Source organism: Toxorhynchites rutilus, chromosome 3 (genome assembly GCF_029784135.1).
Source record: "Toxorhynchites rutilus septentrionalis strain SRP chromosome 3, ASM2978413v1, whole genome shotgun sequence".
Taxonomy (NCBI): Eukaryota; Metazoa; Arthropoda; class Insecta; order Diptera; family Culicidae; genus Toxorhynchites; species Toxorhynchites rutilus.
Genome location: NC_073746.1, coordinates 117,646,625 through 117,670,036, shown reverse-complemented (window position 1 = coordinate 117,670,036; position 23,412 = coordinate 117,646,625). Strand labels below are relative to the sequence as shown.

Genomic DNA, 23,412 nt, shown 5'->3' with positions numbered 1-23,412 from the left:
TATACAAAGGGGACAGCTTTTGCTAAATATATATTTTAATTATATTGTTTTATTTTCTTCTACCTACCTATCTACCTGAAAAATGAATTACTTTACTGTTTACTTTTTATGAACATGTTGGGGGTTCTGAAAAGAACCTTTGGTGTTTAAACAAAACAAAACAGTTTATATTATATGTCATATTATGTCACTTTAGAATGCATTGGTATTGTGAAAAACTTTTAATAACTCTTTTTTGAATGGTTTAATGGCCCTGTAAAGCGCCGTGTTTTACGGTGGCTGGTTTTGCCACCAAAGCGGTCTGTATAAACAAACTTTTTCTTTCTTCTACCTGCTGCCGTTTTGCGATTGCGTTTGCCACTCGCTGAAACTAGTTGTTGCCTTGACGAGCGCCGAACCGAAGCTGCTCTGTTCTTGATGCGTGTTTTCTGATTGTCGTGAGCAGCTTTGCAAGCCAACTCGAGCACTCCGACGGTCGAAACTCTATAACCGCTGTTAGGTATACTGGTGCTCCGGCACCAATCCGTTCGGCCTAGTTACCCTTGCGGAGCAATCAATGAATGCGACCAACAGGGAACTGGAAACATGCACGGTTCGAGTGAGACTTTGCCTTTCCCTTAACTTGTCCTCCTTTGTTACGTCAACACGTCCACGTTGCTGCTTGTTTTCTTTTTATGATGTGATGCGATGCGATGCTAAACGATGCCGTACAACCACACTGGTTTACGGTTTGAAAGAAAATGAGATATTTTTTTGGATCCGCGCGCTTTATACTCTAGCGGTACACGCTCACAGGATAGAGACAAATCGGCAGACTCAGCCAAAGGGACGAGTCCAACGAGACGAACGAATGAGCGTTAAAAGGCAGCGATGGCAAAAAAATACATTCATTACGATTTGTTCGCTCGTTGGATTCACATGCAGGCTAAAAAGGGTCCTTTTCAGGATCACAAAATTATCTTCATTCTAAAGAGTTTATTGTTTTGTTATCACTCGATATCCCCATCTTGTTCGGCTAAACCTTCCTGTTTAGCGATTTGTTGCCACTCGCCACAGCTTTCACAGTTGGAAAATTTCTTCCCATCCAGCTTTGTGACATGTTGTACAGTAAATTACATTCAATGCGACGTGCCGAAGCGCCACTCAGTGTCGCATTGGAGGCGATTTTAACCTGTAATTGAACATTTGCGATGACAGTGGTACAGTGTCGACTTTCAATGTGGGGTCATAATTTGGATCTCTATGTTTACAAAAATGTCCAACTAATTATGTCGCATTACATGTCCGTCCAATTAGCTAAATGTCGAACTAATTGTAAATTACTGTACTTTCAATCTGGAAACAATTTAAGAATTGGTGTAAATTGAATAATCAGGAAAGTCCCCAACTATCAATAAGCTCAGAACAACTGCCAAATTCACATACTCAGCAGATCCTGGCAAACAAATTATGAAAAAATCAAATTGTTTTTTATTATTATTTTGGATATTATTTTAGAAAGCATTGAACTATATTTCGTAAACTCTTTTTTGAAAGGTTTAATGGCCCTGATAAGCGCCTTGTTTTATGGAATGGTTCCAATTTAGAAAACTTTGTACTCGTGGTTTTGAAAAAAACCATTTCGAACGCCCTCGATGCCGCCTTGTTCTGGATTTGCCACCGAAGCAGATTGTATAAAGAACAAACTATTTTCTTCTGCTACCAGCTGCCGTTTTGCGATTGCGTTTGCCACTCACCACTCGCTGCAACTGCCTGTTGACTTGATGTCCACCGAACCGAATGTGTTCTGTTCCGAATGCGGGTTTTGTTTTCGGCGCGAGCAGCTTTGGCAGCTAACTCGATCACTTCGGCGGCCGAAACTATATAACGCCGGCTTGGTGAACTGGTGCACTGGTACTAATGCGCTCGGCCTAGCTACCCTTGCGGGGAACTCCAGACCGACACGATTCGAGCGGGTTTGCCTTTCCCTTAATTTTTCCTCCTTTGCCATGTCCAGATTTGGCTGCTTGGTTTGGTTTGTTGATGTGTTGTGATGCGAACTGATGTGGTATACGGTTTGAATGAGAATGATCGTTACGGCAGCGGAGCGGGGATTTTTAAGCTGACTGGCTGGCTCGAGAATTACGCATGTGTGAGACTGCGACCAATGTTTCGTTCTTTTTTTTTCTTTTTCCTTTCCAATCGTGCTTCATTCTATTTCGCTGCTGCTCTGGTTGCCCGTTTTGGTCGGTACGATATGAGGAGCACAAAATGGACCAATCAAAAATGGGCACATAGTGCATTTTGACAATGCTTGATATTTGACAATTATTCAATTATTTATCTAAAGAAAAATGAAATGTTATTCGTTATGATAGATGCGTAGATATATTTCCTATCAATTGATGCAAAAACCTTTGCGATCTATTGAGAAATGCTCGAGTTATAAGCGTTCCAAATCTTGCATTTTTTCCTATTTGTTCAGTGCCTAGATTTCCATTTCACCCCCTATATCTTCCGGTTAGACGTAGTCCTACGTCAAAATAGAAACGATAATGTGTCGTTATGGGGTAAGGTCGTTATGAAGAAATGTCGCAATAGAGAAAAGAATTCATATGCGATTTTGAGGGGACCTACGAAAATGTCGTTATAGAGGTATTTGTCGCTATAAATAATGTCGTTATAGAGAGCTTTGACTGTAGTACCAAATATGATGAATTTTAGCTACGATTAAATCAACACATTCCCAAATTATGAGTCTTACTGTGTGAAAATGTAGCTTGGGTGAGCACTATTAATGTTTGATAACAAAACCATAAAAAGGTTAAATAATCTGCTCGGAAAGCCAAATGTTTTTCTCGTATGTATCATCGACATGCAACAGTAAGGTTATCCTGCTGAAATTTGAAGGCATACTTTCATGAAATATACGTTTATCTAAATAAATGCAGTGTCTTCTTCTTCTTGAATGGCGTTAACGTTCCCTGTGGAACTTTTGCCGTCTCAACGTATGCATTAACTAGCGTCATTTATTAATACTTAGTTGAGATTTCTTAAGCCAAATAACACGCCTTGAATGTATTCCGAGGGGCAAGCTCTAGAATACGCGTGACCACAGTGCAAGTCGAAGGAAATTTCTCTGACGAAAAATCCCCCGACCAGAACGGGGATCGAACCCGAACACCCGGCATGATAATGTAAGACGCTAACCACTCGGCCACGGGTGCACAAATAAATGCAGTGTATACATTTCAAAATTCTGGATAATCTTCCATATCTGCACTAGCACAAAAATTTCTCGTATGCTGCTCTTCTTTGTCGTAGCACACCTCGATACAGAGGGCTTCCTCTCATTGTATCAAGCTGTGTTTATGTGTGTGAAATCAGCATTATGGCGGATTTACATTAAGGAGATCTATAGCTTGATTTATTTATAGATTGATTTATTCATGTGAAAACAGGTGTAAACGGGTGAGAATAAATATGATACACTTATTCGAGGTATATATAACTTGAATAAATTCAGCATATGTAAACGCTTGTGAATTTCTCACTGGTGACAAATCACTAAAGTTGGATGCAGTTCTACTTCAGGTGAATAAATTCACCGAAAATATGAATATATTCATTATAGAAGTTCACGCTAGTGTAAACGGTTGATGCGATTTCTATAAATCTCATCATATTTTTTCACATGAATATATCACTAGTCTAAACCCACCCTTAGGCATGAATGATATCCGCTCGTTGTGTTATGCAAGCTCACTCGCATCTTTGTTTTCATTCTATTCTATTTTTGGTTACCACCTCTAGCCCTGAGAAGGGCCCTTGTGGAAAGAAACTCTATTCCATACTTCTCCTTCACCCGACAAGAAAACAATCCTCTCCCACTCGACGCTCTGCGGCAACCATGTTGCTTCGATGACCTCCTAACGAGAAGTGGTGTGGCTTCAGGCAGGCAGGTAATGAATTATGGAGACTTGAAACTTTTTTTAGTTCCTTCGTCTCTAATCTTGAAAAAGGCCCTTGTCAAATTTTACTTTTCTTCTGCATTAGACCTCCACCCTCATTGCTTCGAGAAAGGCACTCGATTCCTCCCCGTCCAGCTCGTCCAGCAACGATGTTGCCAGTCGGTATCCACACAAAGAATGTGGTGTGGCTTCAAATCGCGGATGGCTTATTTAAACCAAATATGTTGAAAACTGGTAGAAACAAATGTATCAACTACTCGTTATTGACAGCTCTGTTCGGGAATGCACACAATTCGGCAGAACAAATGTATGAGAAAATGAGAATACTTCGAGTTTTCATTAATTTAAACTATTTAGGCATTAGTAGATTGTACTGTATAGTATATCAAACGTATCTTACAGAATTTCCGATTCCATTGGCGTGCAAATTATCAGAATTTGTTCACTGTGAAAATAGTTATTAACGTTAACTTTATTTCACAAAAACGTGACCTGTTTTCTGATTTGACACCCTTCCTGAAAGACGTAGTTCTACGTCAAAAATATTTCCATATACAGGGTGGGCCATTTAAAGTGGAAGGATTTGTTTTTGCAATAGCAAAGTAAAGTGGAATTTAAAAAAAAAATTTTGAAATTCATTTATTTTGGTCCAAGGAGATTTGTTCTAACTACTTTTTGATTATGATATCTCGTAACTGACCGCCTCTGGCCTTGACCGCAAAATGTGCCCTTTTTTCGGCATTTTCCATCACTTTGCCCAATGTTTCGGCCGATATGGCAGCAATTTCTTGTCGGATATTGTCTTTCAGCGCAGCCAGGGTCCTTGGTTTACCAGTGTATACCTTGGATTTTAAATGTCCCCATAAAAAAAAGTCAAGGCGTCAAATCAGGTGATCTCGGTGGCCAGTCATAATCGCCGTTTTTCGATATTAATCTTCCGGGGAACATTTCGCGCAATAATTTGGTCGTGGCAGCCGCTGTATGGCATGTAGCGCCGTCCTGTTGGAACCAGTAATTGTCCAATTCATTTTCACGAACAAATGGCAATAAAAAGATGCCTAACTCATGCGAACGATGGCGACCTGATGTCGATGGAGTCCCTGCAACACTGGCTCGAACGGCATCAATACTCTCGTCGAAACGTCTTGGTCGTTGTCTGGACAGATGATTGGCATTACCAACACTACCAGACGATATAAATTTGGCATATAATCGACGTATAGTGTTGTCTCCAGGCGATGTTTTAACTTTATTTTTATTTTTCCACGCACGTTTAGTTACCACAATTGAGAAGTTATTTTGAATGTACAGCTGAACAATTTCAGCGCGTTGTTTAGGTGTGTATTGTTCCATGGTTAAAATTGTACTGAAATGACGCTTCCAACGCGGTATGACATTTGTTAATCTGACATCTCTGTCAAAAGTTATGGGGTTGCCAGATGCTTCCACTTTAAATGGCCCACCATGTACATTGTTGCTACACAAGAGGTTATGAATGGTTTCAATTTATTATTTTTTATTTTTGAAATGAAAAGTAAATGTAATATGGAAGTTACATAAGAAAAAACGAAAAAGGATACATTGGTACTTTTGTTTTTTTCCTGGAGCCTATGTTATCTGGACAACTGTTGATTCAGATGATTGAGTTGAATATATTTCGGATGAAAAATTATTTGTCCTGCAACAATCATACAATATCTAAAAAGATAGATAGAGATCGTACACTTCGAAGAATACCCCAGATAGTGATGGAAACATTCCGCGGTTCCAAAGTACCGCTACACTGCCCATGTTTGCATAGGAGACGTAATAACCAACACCATAAGTGTTGGGAAAACGCAATTTTGTTGTTTTTTGGCCTACAAGCGTAACCATGCAAATTTCCAATGAAATAATCTGTCCAGTTGAAGGATATGATCAGCAAAAAGAGGGCCTAGGAGATTTTGCGGATTAAAACATATTTTTTTCCATTTGGAAAACGGTTACGTCTATTTATGCGACAATCGATCGTTTCAATGAACATTTGTTCGCATAGCTAGACGTAATCACCAGGTTGCTCTGTCTGTTGCGTTAGTATTTACATTTTCGATAATAGTCAAAACGTCTCCGTCCGTAGTTTCAGTTGTTATCGGAAAAAATCAAGAAGGTTTAGTAGAAATTGAGTAGATGCCTTTACAAATTCAATCAATTGAAAAAATACGAACCTGCTGTTCTTATCATATTCCAGAGTATCCAGGAAAAAAGTACTATCAGAGGCTCGCAACAAAGCCTCTGATAGTACTTTTTTCCTGGATACTCTGGAATATGATAAGAACAGCAGGTTCGTATTTTTTCAATTGATTGAATTTGTAAAGGCAATCCGCAATGTTAGTAATTTTAGCAACATGATTTACCGATATCACGATTAATCGCATAAAGATGGTGGAGTGACTTACACAAACGGTATGAGTAAATGCTGAGTATGTGGAATAATTCTATGTCGAATCCGAGGAGTTATAATGCTAAGAACCAATATTATTTTAATTTTACTACTGATCTGATTGTTTCATTATCTACTTGAAGATTCAAATGCGGAAATTTAAGTAGTTATAACATTAAAAAACACAATTGCTTCTCTTTGTTCATCGCAGTGCAGTGTACAGAAAATAGTGATTATATGAGTTCAATGTTTTCTTATATTCATCTATAAGAAAAAAACTAAGTAATAAGACACTATCGTGACATACATGTTTAGACTCTACAAAGAAAGTGATTGAAATGTAGATTTAGCTTATAGCACATAATACTGATACTTGTTGATTTTCGAACGGTGTATGAAAGCTGTATGGAACTACATCTGTTATGCGGACAATCAGTGAATTTTCGAAAACTTTTTTCCAATATTTCTCAAATATTTTCGAACAAAAAAAAATTGTTTGCATGTTGGGAAAATGTATTACATTGCGTAGAATGCAAAACGGCGAAAAAATCGATTTTGTTCATTTTGTCGCTTACGTCTCCTATACAAACATGGGCAGTACAGTGATGGTTTTGGTGGGTATTTCCAAGTGCGGCAAGCTACCAGTTGTTTTCATAAAATCGGAACTATTAATGTAAAATAAGCGTGGTCTGAATTTGTATAAGAATATATTGGACAAGGTGTAGCATAGCACATCGAGTCCATCACCGAATTTCTTTTTTTTTCAGTGCCAATGACAACTTTAAGTAGCTCTAGTCTCGAATCTCAACTGGGGAATTATTCGACATAACTCACAACTCAGAGCTGTATTAATGGTACTTTATATATAAATTTGTTAATATAGCATATGCATAATGTAATGAAAGCAGTTTTCTGTCGCTGTAAAAGGCGGTGCCATGTCTACGGAGCTACTATAAAACACATGAACGAGCTGGGCGAGTCGAATGTATACGGAACAAGATTAGCAAAAGCGGAACTCATCCCCATGGTGGAACTTTGCATGAAACACAGGGGTCGGCGGCCGGTGCTTAGTGGTTTCAAATGACAACCGCAGGGCATCGCTAATATAGGATACGTTATTAGCTCTTGACAGTGTCTCTCTAATGTTTGATATTGCGGTTTGCTCATGCTTAGGCCCGTTTCGAGTGGGTGCTCACGATGTGAGGAATGACGTTTAAATTAAAATAAATTTATCCACGCAACAAATTGAAATATTGCATCCAACCAATAATCGATCGATCTGATTTGCTTTTGATATCTATCAGGAATTATAACTTCGAGCATACAACCGGGCCTCGTTCCAATTAATAGCTGGAACCGGCGTATGCAATCAATTATGTATTTTTTACGACTGCAGAGGCAAACAACGAAAATCCAAAACAACGAAATCCCTCGGTAATCATCAGATTTCACAGTGCCATTATAAAATCGCTTACCATGCAGTGAGACACTGTGCTCACCCGGCATCGTGTAAAAAAACTGTCGCAGTAGTTGAATTTTGTATTTGGTTAGAAGTTGATGACGAAGCGAACTGCCTTCATACATTGCGATAAAGCTCTTGAGTTTTTATGGCACCATTACAAGAAGAAACAAACGAGCGCAACATAAGAGCGCAATTCTTAAATTAAATTACGGTTTATCACTCCATTGTTTTCTCTGGTCAGCTGTAACTTCTCATAAAATCGACAGTGTACATCATCTTTTAATGTGCTCTTTTTTCGTCTCATTTCTATTCTACGTTTCAGTGATTTCGAAACTAATCACATCGCTAAAAGACGCCGAAAGTTTATCGGACGAACAGGATCTCGGCTTCCTGCAGAACTTGCTGCAATCCAAAGAGCTCAACGCGCTGGTTACCGTACACAGTAAAGTTGCCAAAGTCAACAAAGATGACCGGATAGCACCTCTTCTGTCCGCTTCAATGCAGGTGAGTGTGTTTACTAAGTGGAGGGCGTTATTACACTTGAGACAGACAAACTAATTGGCAATGGTTTACTAATCGATTACTCTCTAATGGACTTGCAGGTGCTCGTTGAGGTGTTGGAAATGTTAGCGCCGAGATGTCACATTTCGCCTCTGTGTAGGGAGATTTTCCACCTGTTGCAAACGCCACACTTACAGGTGAGATGTTTTTCGTCAGTGATTATATCAGTTCAACAGGAACTGTTTTCGGGACATTTATTTGTTGGAGCCGTTTTCGTTCACCATATGAAACCTATTCAGTTGTACAGAGTTTAATATTCGACGAGTGAGAAATAGGGTTGGCTAAATAAAATCTGTGTTTTTAGTTGTTTGTTAGCATATACACAGTAGTATGCGTGACTTCATAGAGAAGTAATGATATAGTGGGGTGCTGAATAGCTTTGAAGTAAAAATATCAATGATTGTGGAACTTCTGTAAGAAATCTTGCCTTGGTTAAATTCAAAATATGATAAATCGTGCTTTTTGGCGCTCTGCCGCTCGGAACTTTTTGTGATTCATGAGTGTCATCCAGTTTTATGAGTACTGCAATGAAATTAGTACTTATGACTATGAAATCATTAGTAAATTATCACATATCTTCAAACTACACCCAAAATTGATTTTTAGCTCATGTTTTGTCATCCCGATTTATGGCATTAAATGAGACATAACATAACAGAAAATGCCATGACTCACAAATACTGGAAAGCATTTGTATAATATACATGGTACAGCAATTTAAGATCAATACGAGCGAGCGAAACAAAAGACAAATAAGCTTTCCGCATTATTTGCCACATACACGGCCCAGACCGAGATAGATATTGTTCTCCTTCATGCTCTCCTTTTTTCTCTTAGAACACTTCCCAACTTCATTTTATAATCAGGTGCAATATTATCACGTATTTGCTGAACAACTGCTGAAGCATCATTAGCCATGCGGATAGCGTGGTCGTGTAAAATAGCTTTGCATTCCAGCCGGCCTTGGTTCGATCCCCATTGACGTCGTATGTACTTTTTTTTGGCACAATCCCAAATGAAATGAGAAAAGAAAACAGAAAGAGATGTCTGCACGCATACATACAAACCATTTTTAAGCTTTTAAAACAGCTCATTATTTGCGCATTTGACTCTCCAGCACAGTAAATGGTATCATTTCTGCCAAAGATGAAATGTTTTCTGCCAACGCTAGTTTGGGTGTTCGTACCGAATGTCATTTTCGACATTTTGAATCCACAAAATAATAAATTTAAATGATAAACTAAAGCGAAATGTCTTTGACAGTTTTATTCATTTATTATTTAACACAAACTTTTGCACTTTTAACGTTAGATTGAACTAAATAAAACAGAACGTTATAAGCATAAACACGCGAAGCTACTATCGGTTGTTGTATGATATGCTACTCTGAAGGCGGTAAAAATTAGCTATGTAACGGCTACCGACATTTGTCGATAGTAGCCAACCGATATTGTGGTTCTCAGATTTAAGCGAAAATTCAAAGTTTTGTTCCTAATCGAAAAATATTAGACCCGGATCTTCATAACCCTTCATAACCCGGTTCTCATAACTCAAACTCGAAAAAAACGAAAAAAAACACATTTCTGATTTTTGGATATGTTATGTGAAAAACCTCAGCTTTCAAGAAAATATAATAAAAAATATAGCGCTCTTGGTCCCGAGATCGTGTAAACTATAAAAAACAAATAAATTCAATAATTTCGAAAATGAATCGAAAAAAATGGAGAAACAGAGTCCGAAGTTTTAAGTGATTTTTAACATTTCAGTTAAAAGCTCCAAAGCTTTGAAGCTTCCGGGTATTAGAATGTTATATATACATATTTTTTCTTGTGTGTGTTGGTGCAGTGAGCAGTAAAATCGAGAATAAATAAAAAATTGATTTTTTTCTATGTTTTCAAAGATTTTGTAGACTAACAACATTTTTTGGCAAAGCAAATCCAATTAACCAGCTTACATTTGGTTCCTTAACACGTTAAGCCCGTGCTGCGCTTTCCATTCAGCCTGCATCAAGAGCATTTGCACAATATCAGTGTCGGTCCCAGTTCCTAAAGAAGAAAGTAGTCAAATTTTATAAAACAACCGAAAACAAATCGTATATGTTTTTATGTTATTATTTTGTAACTGTCAGTCGCAGTCAGTCAGCACTTTCCTACCAAAAAGCTCAACGTCAGCCCCTAGGGACCGACATTGGGCTCAACGTGTAGAATGTTTCTGTAGGAACTATCCGTACGGAGAATTTCTTTTTATAATTCAATAAGTAATAATCGCACTACAAATCGAAAGGCAAATTTTTGGCCTAGTGCACCAGTGGCCGAGTGGATAGTGTCTCACATTACCATACCGGATGTTCGGGTTTGATTCCCATTCTTGCCGGGGATTTTTCGTCAAAGAAATTTCTTTCGACTTGCACTGTGGTCACGCGTATTCTAGAGCTTGCCCCTCGGAATACATTCAAGGCGTGTTATTTGGCTTAAGAAATCTCATCTAAGTATTAATAAATGACACTAGTTAATGCATACGTTGAGACGGCAAAAGTTTCATAGAGAACGTTAATGCCATTCAATATATAAATATCCCCAAAACATCTGTGAACGTTTCATATTAATACGTTCAGCCATTTTTCAGCTGATGTTTCAAAGTAAGGAATAAATAAGAGGAACACTTCATCGCTAATCGTATTAGAAGTGCAAAATGGTCGTGTAGAAAGAACGAAATTTAGCATAAAACCTCATAAACATATAACCTCAAAGGTTCACCCCCCCCCCCCCATCTCTTATTTTTAATCGCAATTTTAGTTTTTTGGCATAAATAAAATCCAAATAATCGACCCGTCATTCGTTTTTCAAAGAGAACGAATTTATTCACGTTGTTAAATGACAGATGGCGCTTAGTTCGCTTCATCGAACTTTCATCTACACATGCGCCGATAATCTCAATTCGGCTAAAGCCATGCGTATTGTCGGCGAGCTGAACACTTTTTGAGTAAACATAATAAATTATCGAAATTCTTCAAGTATGAGCTCGGTTTGCAAGGTGACAATCACGTTATTATCATCAATCCTCATAGAACACCGACTGGAGATCACGTGTATACATTCAATGCGTATGTTGTTGAAGACATTGCTGGAATCATGTTTGGCGACTGCACAGCGACGTGAGAAATTGTGATTTGAAGACGAAACAATAATCTGGAGTTCATCTTTGACACCTACCGTTCCAACGACACTCTCCATCTTCTTCTTCAATGGTACTAATGTTCCTAATGTTCCTAATGTTCCTAATGTTCACCATCTTAACGTAGAATGAGAGAGGTAGAGATCGAACGACTGCGATTCTGGACAATCAGAAGCGGTGTGAGGAAAATACACTCACTTGCGAGAAGCTATCATGAGCAACGCCGACGCACCATTTGCTATTGCCAGGCCTTAACACATGAATTGTCATGATGTTACAGCAAGTGTGTTCAAACAAAGAAATGGATCAAATGTAGAATGAGCTTCATTATAACGTTACATGTAATCGGTTTCACATCTCGCTGGATGTACTCGGCTGGATGGCAAAAGCGAGGATTACCTTATATGTACATTTCTAATTTGGATAGTCGACAAAATACGCCCTGAGGAACTCGATAGTGTAAGTTCCTCAAAAATTCCAGATGCATCTATTGATCAACTATTCACCCGTATTCTGAAATCCGATCGACTTCGACGGGTTGTGTAAATGTCATCGAATCTTGAAACGCAATGCGATATAGACGATGCTCAATCGTGTTCCATTTCTGTGAATCGTAAATTGTTATTAATTTTCGATTGAATTAAACACACTTTTAAAACAAAAAAGTAAATAAAATATGGCTCTATTGTGTGTTCTGCGTAACAGCGTGGACATGTTTATCCCGGACGCAGTGTTTTTTTGTGAAACATGGAAGACTTTACCAGACACCGTGGAGTAAGTGATTCCCAACTTTTTTTTTCAATAACACGATGCGACAGATCCTTATTCTTGAAGTACTCGTGCAATACTTTTTCGAGCGACCACTGTTGTTTCGACGCCATTTTGAAAACCTGATGAAATCAACTCGCAGAGTGTAAACAATACACGTTAAAGTATGATTACGCAAAATTTCAATTAATTTTACTCAGCGGATCAAAAGTTAAAGCGATTTGAGTGTGTGCGGATTTCGAACGGTACACCCTTTATATCTGCCCGCAGCATAAAATTACTATAAGAATAGTTATTTAATCAATTCGGTTATTTCGGAACTTGTTTCGTGATTCACGAAAAACCTACGGGCGATATTACCACCATTGCTGTTGCCAGAGCCTCCACGCTTTGGTTTGTCAATGATGAGACCCATTCTAGTTTTGAAGCTTTCCTAAATGGGAAAATTCCATTGATTGGTATTACTGAGCTGAAATACCGATTTGTTCTTACCAGAATTTTTTTTATGGGCTCATACTGTGTTTTGACCTCAATTTTCCCCAGTGCTTGAATCCCAGACGATATAAAATATGAATCACGAATTCAAAGCAACGTAGCAACCATGAAGCGCAACCAAGCAACCAAGATATTCCGTAATTCAAATAATCTTCGTTTATCTTCAAGGTCCGCATCTTATCAGTTTAGTTAAACTACGATATTGTAGTTTTACAAGCATAGTAGCGTTGTTCAGAAGTTGTATTTGCCGAAGAATTGATGCATTTTGCTTCAATCATTGTGATAAATAAAGAGAATGAGACAATGACTTGACTGTTTTTCATCATTATCTAGAAGAGTTTTTACTCATCAATTTCATTTTCAATGCGGCTACACTCAGATGAAATAACTTCATCAGTTTCTGCACAAAATTTGTAATTAATTGTTCCATACAGCGTCTTCGATGTCCCAAAAATCTACAAGCGTAAAAATCTTTGCGTAACAAAGGCACTATTTAATGAACGCTAACCGAAACTCTCTGGACCACTGAAATCGAGTCGAATCGATCCTAACATTCCTTTATTCATAAAAAACAGGAAGTGGGTTATATCTATGGTATAACCGCAAGGGTGACGTAGGACTATCGTTGATTTAGAGATAATTTGTATGAAGTTGAATCTGAATTCATTCTGAATGAATGAATATTTGGAGAACTTCGAAAACGAGAGCGTTACGTTGGAGGCACAAGGTTTTATGCATCCAATATTGGATACGGAAATATCCTACTGATGGGGAAGAATAATCTTCAGAAGCTATCCTGTTGATTGCGATTGATTGAAAAATCACAAAACCTAATGTATTTGGTCACAGTGTTACATGGATAGAAAACATTAAAATAAACTCTTTCATATGAATGTAATTTTAAATTCCCAGAGGAACTGGCAGATTATTTTCAGTAACGATTAGATATTTCCACATTTTCCTCGATACTGGAAGCCCACCAGTGGTTAATGCTAACTCGATAACCATCTGTTAATAGCACTTGATTGAAACATATTTGGTCACAGTGTTACATGGATAGAAAACATTCAAATAAACTCTTTCACATGAATGTATTTTTAAATTCCTAGAGGAACTGGCAGATTATTTTCCGGATCTTTCTCGATCCAAACGGAAAGAATTCCGTGCGTGTATGTGTGTGTGTGTAGCGGCTGCTTCGAGATCTTCCCGGGGAACCGTTTGTAGCATCACTCTCCTCCTGATGGATTCCCTTCTGGCCTAAGGTGCACAAACAGGCTCTTGGTGACACCGTTAATCCGCGCTTTCATGATAAATAAAGAGCTTCACCACAACAGCGACAACATGCTCCAATCGCTGTTCAATTATAACTGAGTTGATTTCCGAGCGGCGCTCGCTTATATACCGATTGGTGATTTCAATAGCCTATTTTGAAAGCAAATTTAAGACTATTGAAACAAGTTTTTGGATCAGAAAGTAACAAGTATAGAACGCGTAGACATTTTATCTTTCGAATGAAGTGTTTATCATACCATTTCGTTCAGTTGTTTAGGAGCTATTAACACTCAAAATCTCGGTCTCCGGCGTAACGCTTTCGTTGTCGAAACTTTGATTTTACACCCCGGTATAGAAATGAAAGACGTAGTCCTACGTCAAAAGTGAACCGAGCAGCGTACAGACCTCGTTATTTCTCATACCCTTACTATCTACAGATTTATTTTATTGTACATCCTTGGGGGCTTAGATTTCTTTTTATAAGTGATATGCTTACTTATGAACGGCTTTTTTAACATTTTAACATTTTTTAACTGTTGATTTGGATAGAGTTCATCAGTTTTATTTTCGAGCCTCAGTAGATGATAGAAAGTAATACGATCTATTCGAAATTTGCACCGCTCAGGAGTGCATACGTTTCATGGTTTCAATGCATGAAAATTGGAAGTATTTGTGTGCTTATCTAACTGCACCGTCAATAATATGCAACTAATGTATCGACGAGGAACTATTTTTATATACAACTGCGAATCAGTTGCATGTAAATATGTTCGCTAGAAATGCAAATAAAGAAAACAAACACTGTAACATGTGAACGGACGCCCTATGGCAGCTTTTTCTCACGGCAAGAGTCCCGTCTTACCCGGTCTTGCTTCTACCAGCGAGCGGTCAAAATCACTCCGAAGAGTCGTTTTTGTGGTGTGGTAATCCTAGGTGGAACTCGATGAAATGGTACCAATCCTCGGTTTTTATGTCGTCTGGTTGAGAGTGCTTGTGTATTCCTACATCACTCGCATACATGCTCGTTGTTTTTACATGTTGCCAAATGTAAATTTAAATTTCGTTATTTTCGTCAATTCCGTACAAAAGTACAAGCACAAGTACAAAATAAAGTATCCAGCTCAAAGATAATTTGTTCTGTAGATGAATTTATTATATTATCGAGATTTTGTTTCCATGCATTGAACCAGATCAGTGACAAGTTAAGAAAATAGGACAGACATGGAACGTATCGGGAATACGAAATTCCAACACTCTGGCTGCCATATGCACACGACGATTCAAATTCCCGAGCCGCGTATGCACAATAATACACAAAACGTTGGTTGAATATCTGAGTGTTTCAAGATTATTCCTGAATTCAGCCTGGTTGAAAGTAAATAGCATAAATAACAAGACACATTAGGCAGGTGCTATGCTGCCAATGAGAGTGCTCAAAAAATTAGATGGGATCATCATTATTATCTGAAAAAATCTTAGAGGTGGTGAACGGGTAATAAAAGATAACAAACCAATCCAAACGAAACCCAACTCATAGACTTGGGATATGGTCAAAAAGGTGATTACCATGTTGGAGATGTTGTTGATTGATACAAAGCGAACGATGTTGTTAATTTAGATTTCAAGAGCATCTAAAGTAAAAGCAGTATTTCGTAAAAATATTAAAATAATCAAATCAATTATATAAATGGTCCATAAAAAAATGTATTTCGTTCCCAATAAATTTCAAGCCGGCCAATTTTATCGAAACGAATCATTTGAATTCCAAAGTATTTATTTGGAACTCAAATTATGCTACAAGCAGGTACTATCTTCACTATGAAAATTCGTCTTCTCCATATGGATCCATCATATATTCATCAATTCGGATGAGCTTCAGACAGCAATGTGATAGAAGAACACACCCAAGCAAAACATCTATGGTTTGTTCCCTTGGCGCACTGTCTGAGCGACTGTCCGCTCTGGGAACGGATAATTCAATTCTGCGTTGGGTTTTTTCCAATCATCCCTTCAGGGGAATTTGAATTTCCAATCATCGAGACGAGTCTTTTTGCCCCACAGTTAAATAATCCCACGGCGAATATCGAGGGTCAAATCGCATAGTTTTAATTGAATTCCTGGCAATGCCTGGGATTTAATTAAACAACAAATTGATTGCCCGCGGTGATTGAATCTTCGAGTGCTGTTACAGGTGACAGGACATCTTCTGAGAGAGTTTTTTTTTCTTGATAATATTTTTCATTGTTCTATCCAACTGGTTCTCATCTTCCTCGCGTTATCTTCCACAGAGCATTTTACTCGCACACGATGCCGTCGCGCAAAAGGACTTCTATCCCCACCTGCCGGAAATTCCGATCGAAGTCGACGAGGACGAGGAAACTATCAAAATTGTACAGCTTGTGAAAAGTAACGAACCGCTGGTAAGTACGCAGTGTGGTAGTGGTCTATTGTCATAGATTATATAGCTTTGTTATTGCTGTTGTAGCTTTGTGAGACTGTTGAGAGAGAGTGCTGCTTGATATCATTGAAAATGTGAAAGTTTCGAATATTGTTGGAACGTTTGAACGAATGAGAAGGATAATTTTAGTCTATTTATGTAATTTAAATTGTTTTCCAATTGCGTTCTATAAAAATTCACGTTCATTATGCTCGAAAATAGACAATCCTAGCATAACTTTAGTCAATCAATTGTAGAATGATTGAATGTTTTCCCTTACGAGTAATTCCACTTAGAACAATGGTACTCAACCTTTTTCCAGAGGGGCCATAAACACGTGTTAGTCATGGTGTAGTGGGTTGCAAATAAAAAATGGGTAGTCACGACGGCATTGCTCACATATGACTAGGAAATTATAACCGACGAGAAACAAGCATATTCAAGAATAAAACTCATTATACAAACATTTGGTAGCACTGACAAGGGCCGATGAACGAATGCTTTCACTGAGTGAGAGGAACGAACATTTCGCGAAGCAATAAAACGCAAATTCAGCAAATTTTCAAATTAACTCTCAGAATTCACACATACTGTTGATTGCTCGCTGTCTTGAGGAACACTGAAACGCTGGACTTACTGTATATCCAAGTAGCAAAATTACATTTCCAACGTTCCATAAACCCACAGAACAGCAACAGAAAACCTTAACCGAATCGGAAACAAGTTTTCATCTTCAATTTTTCACCGATGAACGCAGCTCTCATCACTGAAAATACCTTCTCCACATCCGGCCTTAAATATTATGTACTGTGACGCCACTTTAAACCCGGAAACAATGCTCAAATTCACCAAAGTTATCGAAAGAATCATTACACCAATAAACCCAAATACGCTTCTAAATTCACAGAAGTTCTTCTTCATCAAAAAGCTATAAAAATCAATTCGCTTTTGATTAGTTCGGATATTATTTTAGAATGGTTCGAAATTTAGCCGACAGTTTTGGTGGCCCTGAAAGTTCATTCTTGTTCTCGCGAGAACATTCCACTAGATTTGTATCCTTATTGCCAATACACGCAGGGCACTTAGTATGTAAAATAGAAACTGAGGATGACCAGGGCGAGCACAATTTTTATATTGCTTTCGCGGCGACATGCTTCGACCGTTAACCAATTTTGACTTCGATGAACTTTCAAGCATAATTATATATTTCTGTTATTGCAATAGTCGTTTTCAGCTATGTATGGTTAATAAGTCACTGGCCAACAAAGAGGTATTAATGCACCCTAAACGTAACGCTTTCGTTTCCGAAATTTTAAACTCACACCACAGTACCGATGCAGAAATGATGTGGTTTAATATGCAGAAGCATTCTCCACCAGACGGCATGAAAGTCGACGCGGTGCCTCCACCGAACAAAATAGCACTACTGTGTGCGATATTCATTCTTCCTTTGTATCGACTATCAACCTTGAGAAAGGTCATTTGGAAAGCCTCGCTCCCGCCTGTCGCTAACTGCATGACTGATGAAGCCTGAATGCTGTGAAATCGCGAACAGTTTGTTTATACTCAATAAATTAAATTGCAATATTTTCTTTATCTTCATTGTCCGTAGAAAGAACGCTGCATTTGCTATTGCTATTTCATATTAACTCTCCATGATTTCTGATTTGACACCATTATTGAAAGACGTAGGTTTACCTCAAAAAACTAGATAATGATTGGAATCATATTCCTGACTAAAACGTATTTCTGACTGAAGAAGAGATTTCTTTGAACAAAAAAAAACGATTCGTCTGGAAAAGTCCACGAGTCATGGTTCTCTACGGATAACCCGTGGCTTTCAAATGTGCAAATAAACCTCCGCTCTCCAATAATGCAAGGTTCTTGAATAAACGATCAGAAAAGAACAGACCCAGCAAACATTAAATCGTATAACTTTTGCATATGCTAGGTCGCATATAAATTCGTATCAAATTAGATTCTTATAAACTATCAATCGAAGGATCCATCATGTCGAAATCGTATAAAACGCAAAAACACAACTTTCTATATTATTAATAGATTGACATCGGTATGAAGATAACGATAACGATCATCTTAGTATCTCGATATGCAGTGTTATAAACGCACATTGGATTCATTTTATATAACATTGTCGGGTCAAATCGCACATCAGAATGAAAAGCATCGTATATCGCTATATACGGCTTTATATGCGTACAAAATATGGCATATACGTATATCACCTCCCCTTTTGCGTGTATAAACCTGTTATATGCATCGCATAACTGCCAAATGTGTCTTGGATGTATGTATATCGCCTCCAATTATGGGTATCCATAAGATTCAATGTTTGTTGGGGAGGCTCACTTTCTGATGGTGTTAGCTCTCAATGCTTGTTTTGCAAGCAAGCAACGAAGAGATACAAAGAGCAGAAGCAGAAGTATACATACGGTCTGAAGGAATCAATATTCAGTCCATATGTTTATGTTCACTTCTGGTCATTTCGGTCGTTTCGTTTGAGTTGGGCTGTGAGAAGAAAAGAGCTAGAGGTGAGTTTTTGAAACACGTGAAGATGGAGAAATATTACCCAGCAAACATTGAATCGTATGAATAGCCATGATTGGAGGCGATATACATGTATCGAAGACACATCTGGAAGATATATGATGCATATAACTGGCTTATACACGCAAAAGGGGAGGCTTACTATGATATGCTATATACTTTGGTATGCAATTTGATCCGACAATACTGTATAAAATGAATACAATGTGCGTATAAAATTCTGCATATCGCGATACTAGGATTATCGTTGTACGGATATACGACTTAATCCATCAATGTTATAGAAAATCGTGTTTTTGCATTTTATACGTTTTCGGATACACATGATGGATCCTTTGATTGACATTTCATACGACTGTAATTTGATACGAATTTCTAAGGACCTAGCATGCACAGCAAAACACGAGCAATATAAGGTTTCCAATGCTGATTTTTTCACACTTCCCAGGACATGCAGCAATTTTGAATTGTATCTGCACCGAAAGACGAAGTCGACTTCCGAATAATAAAATTTCCAAAAAAGCTAGAAGGGGATTAGATCTGTGATATAACCGCAAGGTGAACGTAGGACTACCGTTGGCTTAGTAATCGATAAGTAACAAGCATATAACTCTTAGACATTTCATCTTTCGAATAAAGTGATTATCATTCCACTTCGTATATCCAAAAAATAATTATTAACGTTCAAAGGTCTTTGTAGGCTAATTGGTTGCGTGTCCGCTACTAAGCGAACAATCATGAGCTTATAACTCAGGGCCCTCAATTGACCATCTTTGTATGTTATTCTAGCTACTACGTCCATGCATCAATCATCATGTGATGGTGATCCCAGCCTCTCACTTCACATACGATCGCTCTGCTGCATCGGTAATTGGTACTATTTATAAACACAACATTGAAAGCCTCATATCAACAGTCCCGCTGTGTCTAACTGTGAACATTCGAACAATAGGAATATTCTTATGCTGAAAAATGCGACATGTGTTGTGTATCGATAGAATAGGAATACTCTAACACCTAAACGGCTAATGTGTAATAGATAAAAATATGTATCGATGAGATATGAAAACTATTACAGCTCAATGGCTACTGTGTAGTATACAACATGAGAAAAATGTACACAATAAATTCGGCTCTGTAACAGCTGAATTGCTAGATGAGCCTAATGATAAAAAAAACCGATGGGATAAAAAAGGAGGAACCGATTCCTCCTCAGAAATACCCTGCGCAAATATTACCCCCGACAATTAGAATCATCCGTCGATAGCGGCATTTGTGAGCCTTTCGATATCAGAACTGTTGCTTTCACCAAACAGAGCAGCTCCTTTCAGTCCGGCGGCAGGAAAGAAATGGAATTGAGAAAGAAGAGCATAGTGCATAGCGAGCTAACTCTCCTGTCACTTCGCAATGACAACTAAATGGATATTTTTCATCTTCTTCTTGAATTATAGATACTTTAAACGTTTGCAGTTCATTCGTCTCTAGCTCTGAGAAGAACCCTTGGGGACAATTCAATCCAAATTCCTTCTCTGCCAGCCTTGACGAAGACACTTCATTGTCGTTTGACGCTTCTCAGCAAACCGTGTACGCTTCAGAAAACATCAAACGACGTTCTTGAAATGGATTTCCGATCGATCACCAGTTTATTTCCAGATTTGTGTGATTTCATTTGCCTGTTATCAAAGCAAATTCTGAGCTATTGAAATTATTTTTCTGCTCAAAAATTATTATGCATCTAACACTTAGGCAATAAAATTTCGTCTAGCTTAACACTAATTATTAACGCTCAAAGAAGGAATTAATATCTCCTCGAAAATACCAAGCACAAATAATACCCCCCTCCTCGCTTATTAGAATTATCGATCGATTAACGCATTTGTCAACGAATTATGGTCTAAATTCTGCCTTCATCAAACAGTGTGGCTTCTTTGATAAGGTGGAATATTCTCTACACCATATCAAATATTTAATTTTCTCCGATACTTCGATACTTCGTTTTTCGCCACTTCGTTCGGTCCGGCTGCAGAAAAAAATGGGAATGGGAGAGAAGACCATAGCGATTAGGCGAGCGATCCAGCGAGATTATCTTCTCGTTACTTTGAATTACAACTAAATGGATTTCCGAGCGGGCACCAACTTACATAAAGATTTCTCTGATTTCAATAGTCTATTTTCAAAGCAGTTTTCAAGCTATTGAAACAAGATTTCAGGCCAATAATCAACCGTTATATAATACGTAGACATTTTATCTTTCGAATGAAGAGGTTATAATACCATTTCGTTCAGCCGGCAAAGAAGTATTGACCCTCAAAATCTTGTTGTTCCGGCGTAACGCTCTCGTTTTCAAAACTTTGCACTTACACCCCCGTATAGAAATGAGATGCGTAGTCCTATTGAAAAAAAATGTATAATGATGAGAATACATATGCAAACAAATCACTCCTAAAAACGAGCCAATGAGCAGTTCAAATGAGCCAGTTCGTTAAACTCGAACTCATGACTCTGAACCGCTCACTTGAATGAACCGTTTTGCCTATCTCTACCCCGAGAAGACTTGAAAGAAACATTAAACACACAATGTTGTTGAAAACAGAAATGAAATGCATTGTTACGTTCTCATCCATCATACATTATTCCGACTTACAATGAACGGGACACTTACGAGTGCAGGGAAACGGGGCACACTCGCTGTCCTGTTTACATCTCAAGTACATGCTCTCTAGGACTGAAACAACCATTCCTCGTAGTCGTTGCGTATTTATCTGCTTGTTTGCGTCCCAGGTCCCTCTCTCTCTCCCGTACTTGCCCATCAGAAAATTTCAATTTTGATTATGACTGCAAACTATGGCTGGTACACTTTCTTGGGTTATTTCCAGCTCGAGCTTCCTTTTTTTTGTCCCCGGAACGGGGTTTGCGATTTGAATAGTGTTCAAATGGAGTGTACGCCACTCACGTCCTGCACTGCAAGTTGTCGCTCTTGGAAGGGTACTACTACTGCACGTTAAATAGCACTACATTTCGTACCGAGCACACGAACGCCCAATGTGGACAAAACAGGGAGAAAAAAGTTGTTCTCCAGGACTTCTAGAAATCCGAGCTCATTAGCGTGGAAAACCCGAGCACCCGAGTTAATGCAACTGAAAGCAAAAAACTCCATACATTTCTGTTTGATTGTTTAATGTGTGTTTGTGTGTGAATGTGTGCGCGTTTGAATAAAGCTTTTGTTTTGTGTCACATGGGCTTAACGGTTGCCTGTTGCTCAAAGGATGTTAGGAAGGAAATATGCAGCATGCATTTCATTATTAATTACTGAGTTAATCGTGCCAATAGTTTCGAAACAAACTTTAGAGTGATTAAACGTACTTCAAATTAAATACTGAGCTGAAATTTTCAGCTACTTTTTTATTTCGTGAAACAAATACAAAATCGGTACATGTTTGTGTTTCAATAGAGTAGTTATTTTCAGTACATATTAAGTATATGTTTGTTAATATTTCCGTTCCCATTTTCAATTCCGCTTATACTGTCAGATGTCATGAAATTAAAATGCCTTCTTCTATTGAAAATATGCCAAACTCAGAGTTTCCCATTAATGTATTCATTCATCCACTCATTCGATGTTTAGACACTTTGTCACTAATGTTGTCCATAGTTTACACATCAAATTGTTTCTGTCGAATACAAATCACAACAAAATTGTTCAACTGTGTTTCGGCCAAAGTAAATTTTCTATAATACCAATTTGTTTTGCTGCGCAAGTGTGCTGGAGCGCAAAGTGCGGAACCAATTGTAGTAAGTATTTCGGTTGTTTCGTTAGCTTCAATCTGTTCATTCGATTTCGTTGATTCTGTACACTCGTGATGGACGTGATTATTTTTTTTCTTTTTTCATCTGATTGTTTTATTCTGTTTCAATAAGTGCTATTCCTTCTTTCCAATGTGAGTATCATGCTTTGTTTACTAGTCTCGAGTGATCCATCTCTATTATCTTCGGTTTAGAATCAGCTTTTTTACGAGTGCCTCATCTTAGCTCGATCACCATCAATACTAGCTGTCTCAGAATGGCTCATTAGAAGTGGTTCAATTTCCCCCTTTTCAGGGTGCCACAATCAAGACGGACGAGGAAACGGGTAAAATTATCATCGCACGAATAATGCACGGCGGAGCGGCCGATCGATCCGGGCTGATCCACGTGGGTGACGAAGTGATTGAAGTGAACAACATCAACGTCGAGGGTAAAACTCCCGGCGATGTCCTGTCGATACTGGTTAGTATGCAAGATCAACCAATACGGGAATGTAAACGAG

General features: G+C 38.2%; 1 protein-coding gene across 7 annotated transcripts in view; it reads left to right on the top strand.

The window, feature by feature from the left end:
• Positions 1–23,412, top strand: part of LOC129775168 (MAGUK p55 subfamily member 7) — a 77,037-nt gene that overhangs the window by 42,388 nt on the left and 11,237 nt on the right. For 5 of the 7 annotated variants that reach the window (XM_055779546.1, XM_055779545.1, XM_055779549.1 and 2 more), the window contains exons 3-7: positions 8,154–8,335; positions 8,434–8,529; positions 16,390–16,521; positions 22,866–22,898; positions 23,205–23,372. In XM_055779546.1, the coding sequence (XP_055635521.1) occupies positions 8,154–8,335; positions 8,434–8,529; positions 16,390–16,521; positions 22,866–22,898; positions 23,205–23,372 (611 nt within the window). The remainder of the gene's footprint in view (positions 1–8,153; positions 8,336–8,433; positions 8,530–16,389; positions 16,522–22,865; positions 22,899–23,204; positions 23,373–23,412) is intronic. The other 2 variants (XM_055779551.1, XM_055779548.1) reach the window with 1 other exon arrangement.